The following is a 14895-nucleotide window of genomic DNA, read 5'->3' on the forward strand; positions in this document are numbered from 1 at the left end:
CCCAAGGTCCATGGCTTTGGCCCAATTCAATTCAAACTATAACTCACTTATAAAGAGTTGTTCCAAAAGGTGTATGGGCAATGTGGGACTGGCAGTCCCACATAACACAAGTAAGTTCCAACAGAAATTAGAGTTTAGGGTTTAGGGCCGTGATGAATCTTAAGATATAGCCCGGGACTTGCTTCCAAGATTACTGCATTCCTTTAAAGTTAAAACCCGATTCTAGAAGTTAGAACATCAAAATCCAGCATTACCCCATTATATCGGGTGAACTACCGTACCTTAGGACGAGAGATTCGTTCATGCAACCAGTATTCAATCTTAATGCCTTAAGCGTGTCATCGTCTAATATTTGTGTGTCACGTGTTTGAAGAGCTAAAAAGAATTTGATTTCACATTGCAAATTAAACAATAATTGAAACAATCTCATAGAATTATATGAATGGAATACATAGTATATGCTTAGGTGGTGCATGCCTTACTTTCCCACCAAATGCAGAGAGCCTTTGAAGTGCAGATCGATTTGCATCATGTGCTCGTGACCCAATAAGAAGGCACCGTCATCTTAAATGAAATGCTGATTGGAAGTTAGCCAGATTAATTTGTTCAGTGTTTTATGATGTTGCTATGACTCTTGTGAGAACACCCGATTCTAACTCCATCGTTCTCAGTCTCTGCACTACGTACACTACCTCTCTTAAATGGACAAGGATTGTTTGCCCTCCCACTTCCAATGCCCTCCCATGCCCTCCTATTTAAGCCACGTCAACATTTTATATTACTTTTTTATAAAGATAATAAGACAAAAATGAATAGTAATATAAAATATTGACGTGACTTAACCGTGATCACACAAATAGAAGGGCACGAGAGGGCACCGAAAATGGGAGGATAGACAATCCTTGTCCCTCTTAAATATCTGCTATACAATTTGTCAGACCACGTGTTTGTGCAGCACTACACAAATTATAATTCTTCTGTATTTTTATTTCCCCTAGATTATTTGTAGTCGTACGCAAGAACTCCTTTCATCAACGATTCATCTATATACGGATTTTATTTCTAACAAAATTAAAAAACCAGAATTGGAGAAACAAGACATCAAATTGGAGAGATTTGACAAGAAACCAACCATCAAGAGACATGACCAAAATCTAGCAATTAATCAAATAAGCGCCAACAACATGTAATCCCTATGCCATGCCTATCATCTTGTTGTCATCCACAAGCTTACAATCCAAACCAACTCAATAGAAACGAAAGTGTATAATTTGGCAGATACCGAGTATCCATCTACAATACATTTGTCTGTATTGATAATATAACAACCAAATACGACCGACCTACAAGAACTTCAAGTGGGGCTCCATCAAAAACAAAATGTGAACATATACCACATTGTCACTTATTACGTGGACCAAACTTTATGTGTGTAACTTACTATATAAAAGGATTACCTCAAACCAACAAAGCTCTTTACTTTGCGAGGGTCAAGGGAGACGTTTATCGTATGCAATCTTATTTTTACTTTACAAAAAAAATTGTTTCTACAGCTTGAACTTGTGAGATTTCGATCACGATTCATAAAAGAGCAATTTTATGTTGCGCAAAAGCTCACCTTGGCCTAACTTATTACATAATACCAAAATAAAAAACATTTTATCCAAATAAAAGAGTAAAAGATGGATAATAATGGCACCCAACCTACACCCCATTCATTAGACGACCTCTACGTAACTGTCCAACACCCTCTCAATTAATGCCTTTTTTTTCCCTTCCCCACCACCACGACCGCCACCACAATCCTCCCCTTGTATATATTCCTCCTTTCCCCAAACACTCCCTTCGCTTCTCTATCTCATCACACTCCATATGTGCTTTTCCAAAAAGTAAAAAAAAAAAAAAAAAATGATCCCAATAGCAAGTCTTTTCCTAGTCACTTTGCTCCTCACTGCTTCACTTGGCATCTCAGCCCGACCCGGATCGGATGGACCCTTCTCAGCTGAGCTCAAGCACTCAAAGGACAAAGGTGGTGCTGCTACTGGTGGCGGCAATGGTGGCTTTGGCGGGTTTGTCCCGCCAGGGTTTGACATACCCGGGTTCGGAAAGGGGTTCGGAAACGGCGTAGGTGGCGGGTATGGAGGAGGGTATGGAGGTCCTATTGGAGGGCATTCCAAGGGTGGAACTGTGAGGACTTCTCTTGTGTGTAAGGAAAAGGGTCCGTGCTACAAGAAGAAGCTGACGTGCCCTGCTAAGTGCTTCACTTCCTACAGCCGGTCAGGGAAGGGTTATGGCGGCGGTGGCGGAGGCGGCGGGTGCACTATAGATTGCAAGAAGTGTACTGCCTACTGCTAGAGGAATAGGCTGCTCCCGTTCCTTTTGTTATGGTACTGCAGCCGGTAGCCGGTAATATAGTTACTATAATTAGTATGGTTATGCATGTGATGTGATGTAAACCTACGATATATATATATATATGTCATTTTGCTTTATCTAAGAATAATGTTCTCTTGCCCCTCAAGCTTGCATTTGAAACCGCTTTCAGATAATAAAAACGCTTATGAGAATGTTCTGTAGAAATAATTTATTCATAACAAAAACATCTCTAACAATATTTGACGAAAAAACAGTTAAAAATGCTTCTGAACTGAGACTTCTTGTGCACAAAAGTGATTTTATACAAGAAACACTAGAATGTTTGTTGAAATCGTTGGTGTGCCTCTAAATGGAAAGGCGTTATAAACAAAAGCACATTTTTACAAAAGCATTTCCAACCCAAATAGAGTTTGATAGTTCAATAATCTTAACATTCTTAATTTTTTTAAAACATGGTTGGTTAGATAACCTTCGTAACAAACCAGATTATATTTGCACCCCAAAAAACATAAGTTATCTTTCGATTAGAATATGAATTTGGATCCTTTATGTTGTCCAGAGCCTAAGGACCATGAAATTCGAGCTTTTTATTTGTGTGAAAGAGATATCAAACCTTAGTTTGTGTAAAGTGAGTCAGAGGAATGAGCTAACAAGGATTGTGAGATTCAATTTGAGTGATCCAGCATTCTTGGGTTCTGATCAGTGAGATTCGAACAAGGGGTACTTAGGATACATGTTGCTTTCATTTTAGTACTAGAGGTATGTGTTTAATCCATGGAGGTACAACAAAGGGTACTTTTCATAGTCATAGAAATTAATTACATCCGTACAGAAGCAGCCTCAAAACATTAAATATCAGCGTTGTGAGAAGTTTGGCAGCTTATCTATACCTAATCAAGAAGCTTGATCCCCACTGTAAATAGGAAAATTCTACCACACAAGTACAACAATGGATTTCCAAGGAGGAAACGAGTTCGAAAGGTTACAAATTTCATAATATCATTGAAAGAACGTAGTCAGCGAAAAAAGAATGCAGTAATCGAAAACTTAGGCAAAAAAATGATGGAATTAACAGTTTTCAGAAACAGAAAACATGAAGAAAACAAGATGTTTCTAGCAAGCCGGTGATGTCAAGCCTCCTAACCATTCTCCAGCATAGAAACAGAGGTAGCACTTAAGAGTCATCTACGAAACAGGCGTAATATGGAACAAACAAAAAAAATTAAGGCTCAAGCGAAACCATCTGTACCCGCAAATCCTGCAACTAAAGGGGCATTTACAACCTATATGACATACAGAAGTCCGCCATCTTTTCTTCTCCGTGCCCGATTTTAGCTTCAGAGTGCTGCCCTCATGACTCCTCTCGCTCCTTCACGCCTCATTTCAGCAGCTTTGCCGCTTCCTCGGAAGTACATGTATACTTGCTGCACATGTAAAAGGGAGGGAAATATGTTGTAAAAAGACCAAAGAACAAGTGCTAGCTTTTGTGAGAATTTGGCAACGAGAATTGGGTTGGGAAATAGACCTGAATAACCCAGACGCTAAGCACTGCTTCTAGACAGAACATTCCAAATCCGATGAAGTAAAAGATCTGCAAGGACAGAAAAATAATAGTATCATCAACGACTGTATGGTTTCTCCCTTAAATATTTCGAAAACATTTAGGATATGCTTTCAACCCATATTCTCTAAAGTATCTGAATGGGCGACACTCATGTGGGTGGGGCAGCCATACAAAATTTTAGAAGAAAAATATACTTTTGGACCAACAATCTTACCCCAACCAAAGCATGTTCGCTCAGAACATCAATTGCAGCCAGAATGCCACTGTTTGAAAGGCACACGACAGAGAATCATAAGCAGGATACAAGGGAGAAAACATTTTCACTTCATATATCCAACATTTTCACTTCGTATATCCATCAGCATCCACCAAATAAAAAATCCATTGATAAATCATAAATGTCTAATAAATGCAAGGGAAATTCAATTAAAATACATACGTGAGAGATTTCCCTTTGAAGAATATCGGAGGAGCCACCGCAGCAAAGATGCAGAACCCAATGTGGAGCTGTAGGTAGAAGAAAATAGAATATGTGACTAGCCAATTATGCTCAACGACAATGTGAACTGCATACCAACTACAACAAATTTTTTTTGGGACAGCTTACCATATAAAACATGAAAAACCATCCATACTTCAAAGCACTCTCAGACCTGCAAGAAGATGAAATGAGAGAATTCAAATCAAGAGCATAGCTAACTACAAATTCAGCAGGTACATTCCGCATGGTTGAAACAATAACATATGCATTAGCACTAGATGTCAGAACAGAGGTTATTATATAATCCAAGTCGTCCAACGACATTGCTTAACAACTTGGAACTTGCAGCAAATGAACCAGATCAATTCCTCATTACCATCACCAATACTATCACACTACCCAAATCCAATACCAGTAGCATAGACAAGTAGCTCAGAGAACTAGGACACTGGCAGGATTTAATAAAAATGGGCAATATATACCTGAAAGTTCGGTACAGTGGACGGTACCACAGGACATATGATCCAGGAGCCCCTGCTATGAAGTAGATAATAGCAAGGAACCAAATTTTTACCCCTGCATTACAAAATCAGGATATGATCAATTTCACCCAACTTGAGGATAGAACCAAAATGAATACTTGATTGTGTGCAGGACAGTTGCAAAGGATATGATCAATTTCACACTCACCATCCCCCTTAATCCATGCTGTAGTAACGGCTATTATATTCCAGAAAAGGCAAAGAACAATTCCTGCATAACACCATCGATCATCACAAAATTTAGACAGGTTTCAATGAACTTTAGATTAGAAGTTTAGGATACATAAACAATAAAATAAAATATAAAACATCACACCACACAGATAGACTCACACAGCTCACACCCAAAAGGCAAGATGAAGTAATGCTAAAAAAACAGATGATTAGAAACTACATCTGCTCAGCACAACAGGTTAGTTTTAGAAGCCAAGTTCGTGTAATGATACGTATACAGACTGCCACCGACTTCTATACTTATGATTGTTAAAAGTTTTGGCTTTCATCAAATTGCAAGCCTCAAAATCATAGTCCAAGATCCACGAAAACAATCATGATTTCCAGAAAAGGGAACAAAAAGCCACTGTACCTATGAATCTATAATAAAAGCAAGCGTACGTAAGAATAGTGATATAAAGTTGACACATAATTAAAACATCCATAAATTAAACAATGACTGACACACCTAACCATGTTGTGAATGCAACATACTGCAGCCTCTGCAAATGAATTGGTATTTCATTTGCAATATCATGATGGATAATTGGGAAGAAAGGTGGCCAATTTTTATCCTCCAGAACAATTCCAGCTGCAAAACAAAAGGGAGCGTGGAAAACTTTAGTTCATAAAATTTCAAAGAACATCGAACTTGTAAATGTTTTGAAAAACATTATTTTAAGCTCCCCCCAAATGAGGAGAAAGAGAGATTCAGTAAGATAAAGTCAAAAGTAAAATACCACGTGCGGCAGCTGCTTCTTTCCGTTTTACAATCTGCATAATTTCGCAAAAGATGACAGTTAAAATTAGTTTGGATGAACAAGCAACTATAACAAGGAATTGACTGAAACATTTAGTGCCATGCTTTTTTTAAGAATCATTTCACACATGAATTTAGAGTTTCTTTCAAGTCATACCTCCTCCCGCTTTCTCAAGTCAGCTTCTTTAGCTTGGAGTTCCCTCTCCCTCTTTTTCAAATCCTAAATAATAATAAATAAATAAAAACTATACTTTGTAAACAAAAGAAGTCAATTTCAATTGCCTAACTAACAACCTAAAATTAAAACTTACTGCATTTCCATCGATAGGTATATCAACGGTTTCACCAAGGCCGTAGTTGAAACCAGCACGTTCAGGAGGAAGAGGTGAAAGTCTTGAGTTTTTGGCAGGAGCAACACTTCCGGGATTCTGCTAATTACGTATCACATCATAAGAGCTCAAGCAACAGGTAATAAAAAGCAAGCTAAGTATCAAATTTTAAATATAAAGCCATTATTTATGTTTCATGTGCCTGATAAGTTTACAATGGACAGCGTACACACTATGCTTACCGACAAGGTAGAGCTTACATCTGAAATAAGGTAGACATATACATAGCTTGGTATCTACATGTGCACTCAAATATAATACATAGCTGGGATGCAAGAAGCAAGAAGATACTTTACAAATTACATTACCTATGTGTAGTCATACAGAATGCACAACTTTAATGGAAGACAGAATACAAAGAAGCAGCATTCATGTGACTGACAAAATTTTCTATTTGAAGACCAAAATGAAATTCAGCATCTAGAATCTCACAGAATTCTATTCATATTAATTCCCAAATAAAAACACCTGTAGTGAAAAACTCATTTTCTATCTTTAAGAAGAGATTAAATATCACAAGCAAAGATAACGGCTTCCTTCTTCTTCTTTGTAAACTTCCATGGTGACACTAAAGATGTTAATCAGATTACAACATCACAGATTCACAGGTTAATAGAAACTTTAAATATTGGGACCTTTCATACGTATCCCCTCCACCCGTAATCGGGTGTCGGAAATTAGAAACAAAGACTTGTGAATGGAGGCATTCAAGTATAACAGACTTTTATTAACTGGATTACAGGAATCTACATCATATCTTACAATGTAGTGTCGTATCTGAAGTCGAACATTCTTGTCCTCTTAGAGTCAAACCTATAGTTAATAACCCACACCAAAACATTTCCCACAAGCAAACGACAATGTCTAAGGAAGCCAACATATTAAACCCAATACATGGGCATGTTTGATACATAGGATAGGCTTGGCTTGGACTAATCCTAGGGAAAGGCTTGGTTCTATACATGCAGGTCCTCATTTAAGGCCACCTAGGGAAGGTATAAACCCAGCTTATCCAGTTCTTAATTAACCCCAAGTTTGATCCAGGCTGGGATTGGTGTTAAATAGCCCAATCCTAGTCCTAGTCGCCCAGAGACTATTTAGACTCTGGAATCCCATTCCCAAAACATATCCAACTCAAAATTTGCAAAGAAAAACAAATTACGTAGTTGGATTTAGATAAGGTTATTACGTCATAAAATCTAGAGCAAACTGATACATTTAAAACCCGAAAAACGCAGATTTACGAAGTTGGTTAAGGTAAATTTACTTGATTTACTTCAATTTCACAGCGAAATGCAGATCTTTAAATCTCCAAAATCCAAATCCAAATTCCCAGCAAGTCAAGGACTTTAGTCAACCAGATTGACCAAATCGGAAAACCCAATTTGAATTCAGTTGATTTCAGCAGAAACAGCAGCAATAATCATCGAGAAAGAAAACTCACCGAGAAGGGATTGACTTCGTCTTCTTCGGCAAAAGGGTTACTGTCGTAGCGGCCAGCCATGGCGGGGAGAGAGAGAGATTTGAGCGCCCAAAGGACCAGTCTCAGAGCTTGTCTGAGAGATCTGAGACGACGGGCAGAGAATAAAGGAAAAAACTTGTGATGGAAGAAACAAAATTGAAGAAAAATATATTTTCAGGCTCAAAAGAATGAAGGAAAGTCTGGGGGAGAAGAAATGGAATTTCTAGAGAGAGAAAGTAAGGAGAACGGTTGCTTTGTTTAATGTTTTTTTTTTTTCTAGAGAGAGAAAGCGGAGGACTCGTCTACTCTTTGTTTGGCAGCTATTGACAGCCAATGCGGCCTTTTTTTTTTATTTGATTTTTCTGATTTTTGGGGGCATATATGAAAATTTGATTTTTAATTTTGGGCGGTTGTTCTTTCGTGTTTTTAGACAATGACATTGCTTTTCTTTTAAAAAAAAAAAAGACAATGACATTGATGAAGTGCTACCAAATCTCAATTTGATTGAAAGAGGTGTTCTAACGAGTTACAAGAAAAGAATTGTTTAGGCGCTAAATGACTATTGTTCTGATAAATTTTCGAACGTATAAAAATTAAAAAATGAAATTAAGCATAATAGAATGTATTGAATTACGAGATAAGAATGAAATATATTTTAGTTGGTGATAAGTTCGATAGATTAGTGTGGTTCGATGTATTGTAAATGCATATTTATAAACAAAAAGAAACTTAATGCAAAGGCTTGGTGAATTAGTCCACATGCTTCTCCTTTCATGTTAGGGATGTGCTATCCACACATTTCGTAATAATTTCTATCCGTTGATCTTCTTCAATTCATCCGATCCGACGGCTGAAAATTAAAAAGGTGTGTGAGAAGTAAAATGGAACGTATGGATATCACACCCTTTCATATTATTGTTAGCTGTTGCTTTGGTTGTAACAAGTTTTATTGTTTATATTTCCTAAAATTGGTGTCACCCTCCAATAAATAATAAAAAAATTAGGCAAGTGTCGCATGCCACGGCCATTGGCAAGTATCTCTGTTTTGTTTTGCGAGTTTTCACTCTCGGTTTTTCCTAATGCACTTATCGTTTTGTTTCCGTCTCATCGATTCTCTTTTAATTTGCTCAAAACTAAAACAAAGTGAATTACGATAAATTCAGATAAAAACGAGAGTTTGAAAATCAATTCCCTACTTTCTTTGTCATTTGTACTAACCGACAACTTAGAAATTCTTATTTGTACGAAGGCACCAGCTGTAAAGACTTGGACTTTATTATTTGTACGGATACGCGTCAATGCGCTGTTCATGTGCTTCCAGAAGGATTTATCGTCTCTTTTTTCAATTACATCTATTCATTTTTTTTCTTTGATTTTTGAAAATTCGAAAACTTTGAATCCAGAAATCATACGAATTTGACGTGAAAATAGAATGTCGATTGTCAGTGAAAATAGAATATCGGTTGTCGACTGCCTGATGTCCTCCCTTTCCTCCTTCGTCCAGGCTTGAATACAGTAAATTCACTGTCATCTTCAAAGACTATTTGGCACCAAAACCTATAAAACTTTGTATAGCAAAGAAAATGAAAGGAACAAAAAACGCGGCCGGAACAAGATACAGTGGGGGGAGGCAAAATCTGAATTGCAAGGAACAAAACTTGTGAAGAATTCAAATAATGAATTAATTACGGGTTCAATGAAACGCTACACAAACTATGGGGGTATAGACGAGACCGAGCGCCTCTGAATGAAGCTGCGTCTACGCTGTTGGATTTGTAAGTTAAGAGCTCAACTGGTTGTTGCGTCTACGCTGTTTCCTGCGTTTTAGGCTGCTTTTAAATGGATCAATCCAGTTCAAGTCCTCTTCTACTGCGTTATTCCACCGCTCTTTGAAGGTTGTATACTCCCGTGTAGACTGCCTCCTAATCTGCATATGTAAAAACCAATACGTTGGTAAATAAAGCATCACTCATATATTGAGGGTAATACGTTGAGAGGATTGGCGGTTTTGCATGATAACTTTGGCATCTATACTACATATTGGACAGCAGGTCTCACCTCAATTCGCATGTCATGCCCAGGAGCAGCTCGTTTCTGTATATCATTAAGAAAGAAAGAAGACAAGATCAAATTTAGAATGCTAGTAATTGTCGAATCTTTTGATGGGGAAAACGAAGAAGACAGAGATGGCTATTGCTTGTTGTGAAGTTTACCTTACTCTTCTTCTCAGGAACCTGGAAATAGGGAAAGGAAATATGGGAAATGTTAATAGTGAAAGAACAAGTGAAAAAAACTTGGCCGCCGATAAACATCAAATATGCATGTGCAAGAGATGTTTATTTTCTAACACTTGCAAGCACCAGAATTTCCTTCTCTAGCAGACAAGGAATAGGCAGAGATTAACTAACCTTGTTTGTCGACGAACCACCTTCTCCCAAAGTTTGTATTCCCTTATGAACAATATATTCACTATCAACAACTCCGACTTTCTTGGTACGGTCTCCCTGAAAAATGTGACATTCTAGTTATGGCCAGCTGAATTTTGTATAAACTGACTCGGGATTATTGATTCGAATAAGCAATAGTCAAGCAAAGGTAAGAAACCTAAGCAATTTCTAGCAACCTAAACTCGAGCAACCTAATGAGGAAATCGATCCTAACAAGAACCAGGAAAGTAACTCTTACCTGTGCACAATACCCAAGTTTCATGTCCAGACCCCATCCATGTACAAGATCATTCTGAACAAAAAGAAAGCTGCTCCGTGAGGATTTAATAAAGATAATTTTCAAAATAGTATTACGCCTAAATTATGCAAGATTAAGGTTTTCTTCAACAATATATTATAGTAGACGAGAACAGACTAAGATACTACGGCTACCTGTATAAGATGCCAAGTACAATGCCAGGCAGCTCTTGAAAAAACCGGAGCCATGCCTTCCACAAACCTGCATTTGTAAAATTAAGTGGCTAAGCAACAAGTCCTACACTCCATTCTAGAAAATTATAAACTATATCCCAAAAAATCAACTGATTAGGATTCTTGCAATTCGGAAATCAGATGACTCCTTGGAATGTTTTGTCTTAATTGTTAACTTTTCTTCACCCAGAATGACAATCGACAAAAGACAGTGTTAGACTATTGAATAAAAGTTAGCCCACATCCCAACATTTGATCCTAAATTCAAGTTCTGGTATCCACAACATCCCAGTGCAAAGTTGAATTACACAAGTATGAGAGTGTCTCAGAATATAGAATTATTGTCAGCTCTCACCTTAACGGATTTTAGAAGCAGTGGTAAAACCAAGAAAACATACGAGGCAGGTCAGACCTCACAACTAGTCATCACACAGATATAAACAGCCAACAAATTCTTCAAACGTTGAAGGAATAGCTGTGTCTAGTATACAGTAAACCAGTATGACACTCACCCGGTGCATGGTGGTCCCTGACTTGCTTCTGTACACTTTGTGCTGCCTCTGGTGTCATAGACTCTTCTGCGATGAGTGAAAATTTTGTATTAAGATAACACGTACTCAGAAAATTAAATAAATAGACTTTTAAGAGAGTTGTTTTGAAACCACCATATTCACCTATGAAACTTCTTTTTTTTAGCACGAATTGTAATTCTATGATGTATATCTGTTGAATTTGGATGCAAAGCTGGCTGAGATATCTCCAGTCCCGCTTCTTTTACAATTTCAAGGTATCTGGGAAACAAAACAAAAATTTAAGTTACCGGCTATCGTGCCAAATACGATCCAGATAAATAGCATGAAAATAAAACCATATGCTGCTTATGGGATCAAATCAAAGCATTTAGACAAAATAAACTCTCTTAAAAAAATTTCGGACAAGTTAACTAATTAAAATAATTTCAAACAGAAAATCTTCTGAATTATAGTCCTAAAAAAGATGTTTCAGTACAAGAAAATGCAATAAACTTACATTTAATTGATATGCCCTCACTATAGTGTAATTACGAATAACTAACTAAAAAACAGTCCTAATCAGAGTATGTGTTGCATAAAACGTCCTAAATTACCTTCCTGGATGAAAATTCTCAACCCCCAAATCCTCATCCCAAAGGAATATGTAATCATAAATGGACACAATATCTGGATGTAGAAAGCGTTTGGCAAACCACCTGAAAACAAACCATAAAATCTAGGATGAAGGAAAGAGTAACGAGAAACGGAACAAAAAATCAGGAACAGAACTTGTAGGAACTGCCCCTTTGATAAATGCAACTGTGAGATTTTCAGAAGAAGAGAATTTGCATGTTTTTCATAACAAGATCAAACGAGCACCTTGCAGCAGTACATGTATGTTATATATTCAAGCCAGACAATTAGAATCATGAATGGAACTATTAACTTACCACTTTGTTTGGTTTTGGGCAACTATGTGTATGGCGTCGTTACTCCACTCAAGATCCCACCACCCATCAACATTCCCATCATAATGGAATAGGATAACGGTAAAATTTTCTGGAAGAAACTGAAATGGATAAAATTAGGCTAGTGTCACTTGATGTCCTTTGGAACATAACAAGAGAAAAATGTATTACTCACCTTTCCCACAATAGCATCAACACTATCCTTTTGCTTAATACCAACCGGAATAGCCAGCAAGTTACGGTTGCTGTAATCACCGACCTGAATCAAAATAACCACCCAAAATCACAAAGAGTGTCCAAGCCCAGTTCATAATGAACAAACTTTAGTTTACACATTGCAGTCTATCAGTAAATGAGCAATCATCTATCAACTTTCTATTACTGAGGATAAGTTGACATGCAAGAAATAACTTTTAAGGCGATATTATAAACGACTGCACAAGAGGATCAGAATCTTACCTTTAACCTTGAACTACTTGTCAACCATAGAGGCCTTTGCTCTAAATCTGACCTAGGTTGTATAATGCCACGTGGTAAACCGTCCAACTTTCTCGAAGTCACAAAAATTTCCTGAGGCAAGTATCAGAAGAACCTCAGGATATAAAGAAGGAAGAAACATCCTCACAATGGATGATTCAATCATACAAGAGTTTCATATCGGACAGGTAATCTCAGTATTTTGGAAATCAACGGAGGAGTGCTACTGAAGCCTTACTTTAAGGTATTATAGAAAGGCAAGAAAACATTAACTTGTCAACATGGACACAAGGATCGAACCACTACCTTCACTGTGTCAAAGGGATTCCACTTTGCGTCCATCTAATACACGAAAGGGCAAATGACAATCAGTAGACTGACCACCAGGGCAACGAAAACAGTACTTATAGAATTATCATGATATCAAATAGCTGGAAATATTTCGAATTATCACTACTATGAACACTTAGGGTCAAACTCGAACAAAAATCAATACTAATGCTACTAGTACTACTACTATACTTTGAGTTTCTCTTTGAACCCAAGAAAAATCATTTCAATCGGCGAATCAAATGGAGTAAAATTGTTATCATAATTCTTGTGTGTAAGATGGTACCTCTGTCTGCTGATAAGCTTGATACTGATAGTTGGTGGTTCTATACACAACGAATAACATTACTGTACATACAACTCCCATAAATGACAGCTGCTTCATCTTCATTCCGCTTTTACCCTGCACCGGCATCGTACATTGAGATGGGTTACTCAATAGAACACAACCTTTTGGCTCCAATTTACCTTAATACAATACAAAAACAAACAAAAAAGGGTAAGAAATTTTGGATCATACCCCATCAGAAAAAGAATTCTTTTTCTTGAACATCCATATCCATGAGTTTGGTGACTTCATGGACAACCAAGTTTTCTACTTTAATTTCATAAGAAGCTGCACCAAACAGAAGCCAATATTATTTGTAATTCCAACCAAATGCTACCAAGAACAATATCCCATGAATTATATATATATATATATATATATATATATATATATATATATATATATATCCATAGATATATATAGATATATATATATATATATATATATCCATAGATATATATAGATATATATATATATATATATATATATATCCACAAAATTACCAAAATCCAAGTTTGAGAGCTCATCCTATACATAAATCTAATAAAAGAAAAAATGCAGAACCCATCAAAGTTTGAAGAAATTTATTAATGGAAACAAATAAAGTTATGTTCTTTTTAAACTTTTCCATCATTGGGAAAACCTCTACATAGAAATGAACCTTATTAGATCTTAATTAGGCAAAAGACAATACAAACCCACATACAGAAAGTCAATTTTCTTATTCCATTTTTTTGCAGAAACAATTGAAGAATCTTGAGCTGATCAATCACCGAAGAGAACCCAAAAGAGAAAACTCACCATGGAAACAATAAAAGCTCCGGCTTTCCTCTGTGAATCTCCAAAAGAAAGCAAAACAAGAAGCAGAGATTTGATGAAAGATCAAGCCTTGACGACCGTCCGATTCACCAGCTGAGGATAGAAGAGAAAGAAAAGCCAGCCACTCTCACTAAAGTGCAAGCCCAACCCAGAATCAATGAAGACCGTAGGATTTGGTAAAATGCAAGAACAATCTTTTCAGAGAGAGAAAGTAGAGAGAGAGAGAGAGAGAGAGAGAGAGAGAGAGAATCAGTTGAGGGGAGAGAGAGTCGAAAGGCGGACTTCAAGGGGGAGTCAGCTACTGGTGATGTACAGATGTAGTAGTGAGCTGTTGCATGCGCAGAGGACGAATCACAAATCCATTGAAATCGTGACAAAATTATGAAAAGAGAAATAAAATTGGGTCCTTTATTTTTCGGTTCTGATCTTCCGCCGCCGACGAGTGACACTGCAGGAATCAGACACACGCGAACCCTCCGACCTCCGTGTCTGTTTTTTGTTTCGTAACTCCTAAATATCATGTTCCAAATCCCTTTTTATATCCCGTGAGATCTCAGACCAGACTTATTTTTTTATTTTTGCTTTTATTTTTAATTTTTTTTATTGATTTTTATAAAATTTGATATTTTTTTCGAAAACGACAAGGACCTGTGACTGTGAAGCGTCTACGTTCCCCGTCAACGTTCCCCAAAACACTTAGGGTGTGTTTGTTTGGCTTCTTTAGCTCTCACTAGATTAGACTGGATTAAAGGTTAA

At 37.1% G+C, this 14895-nt stretch overlaps 3 protein-coding genes across 5 annotated transcripts; 1 reads left to right on the plus strand and 2 right to left on the minus strand.

Moving 5' to 3' along the window:
* Positions 1-1826: 1826 nt before the first annotated feature.
* On the plus strand, positions 1827-2515 carry LOC137726551 (uncharacterized). Its single transcript, XM_068465483.2, has one exon. The coding sequence runs from the start codon at positions 1909-1911 to the stop codon at positions 2353-2355; it is 447 nt and encodes a 148-aa protein (XP_068321584.2). The 5' UTR covers positions 1827-1908; the 3' UTR covers positions 2356-2515.
* A 908-nt stretch (positions 2516-3423) lies between these two features.
* Positions 3424-8142, minus strand: SC3 (secretory carrier 3). Of its 2 annotated transcripts, none has more exons than XM_068464199.2 (12): positions 7770-8142; positions 6248-6364; positions 6094-6156; positions 5917-5950; positions 5646-5768; positions 5112-5174; positions 4904-4997; positions 4548-4593; positions 4380-4447; positions 4155-4203; positions 3902-3967; positions 3424-3800 (listed from the first exon to the last, which is right to left on the minus strand). In XM_068464199.2, exons 1-12 carry the CDS (start codon positions 7827-7829, stop codon positions 3714-3716), a joined length of 870 nt encoding a protein of 289 aa, XP_068320300.1. In that variant the 5' UTR covers positions 7830-8142; the 3' UTR covers positions 3424-3713. The 2 variants fall into 2 exon arrangements, with proteins under 2 accessions (XP_068320300.1, XP_068320299.1); XM_068464198.2 differs by having other exon boundaries at positions 6248-6367; positions 7770-8105.
* A 1266-nt stretch (positions 8143-9408) lies between these two features.
* LOC137725506 (uncharacterized) lies at positions 9409-14675 on the minus strand. Of its 2 annotated transcripts, XM_068464220.2 has the most exons (16): positions 14122-14651; positions 13513-13608; positions 13279-13395; positions 12969-13004; positions 12645-12755; positions 12361-12444; positions 12168-12286; positions 11832-11933; positions 11380-11496; positions 11218-11283; positions 10667-10733; positions 10473-10526; positions 10196-10291; positions 10001-10021; positions 9846-9881; positions 9409-9714 (listed from the first exon to the last, which is right to left on the minus strand). In XM_068464220.2, exons 2-16 carry the CDS (start codon positions 13570-13572, stop codon positions 9568-9570), a joined length of 1233 nt encoding a protein of 410 aa, XP_068320321.2. In that variant the 5' UTR covers positions 13573-13608; positions 14122-14651; the 3' UTR covers positions 9409-9567. The 2 variants fall into 2 exon arrangements, with proteins under 2 accessions (XP_068320321.2, XP_068320322.2); XM_068464221.2 differs by lacking the exon at positions 13513-13608 and having other exon boundaries at positions 13279-13460; positions 14122-14675.
* Between the last annotated feature and the right edge of the window lie 220 nt (positions 14676-14895).

The sequence above is a fragment of the Pyrus communis genome, chromosome 5 (genome assembly GCF_041283825.1).
Source record: "Pyrus communis isolate YQ-2024b chromosome 5, ASM4128382v1, whole genome shotgun sequence".
Taxonomy (NCBI): domain Eukaryota; kingdom Viridiplantae; phylum Streptophyta; class Magnoliopsida; order Rosales; family Rosaceae; genus Pyrus; species Pyrus communis.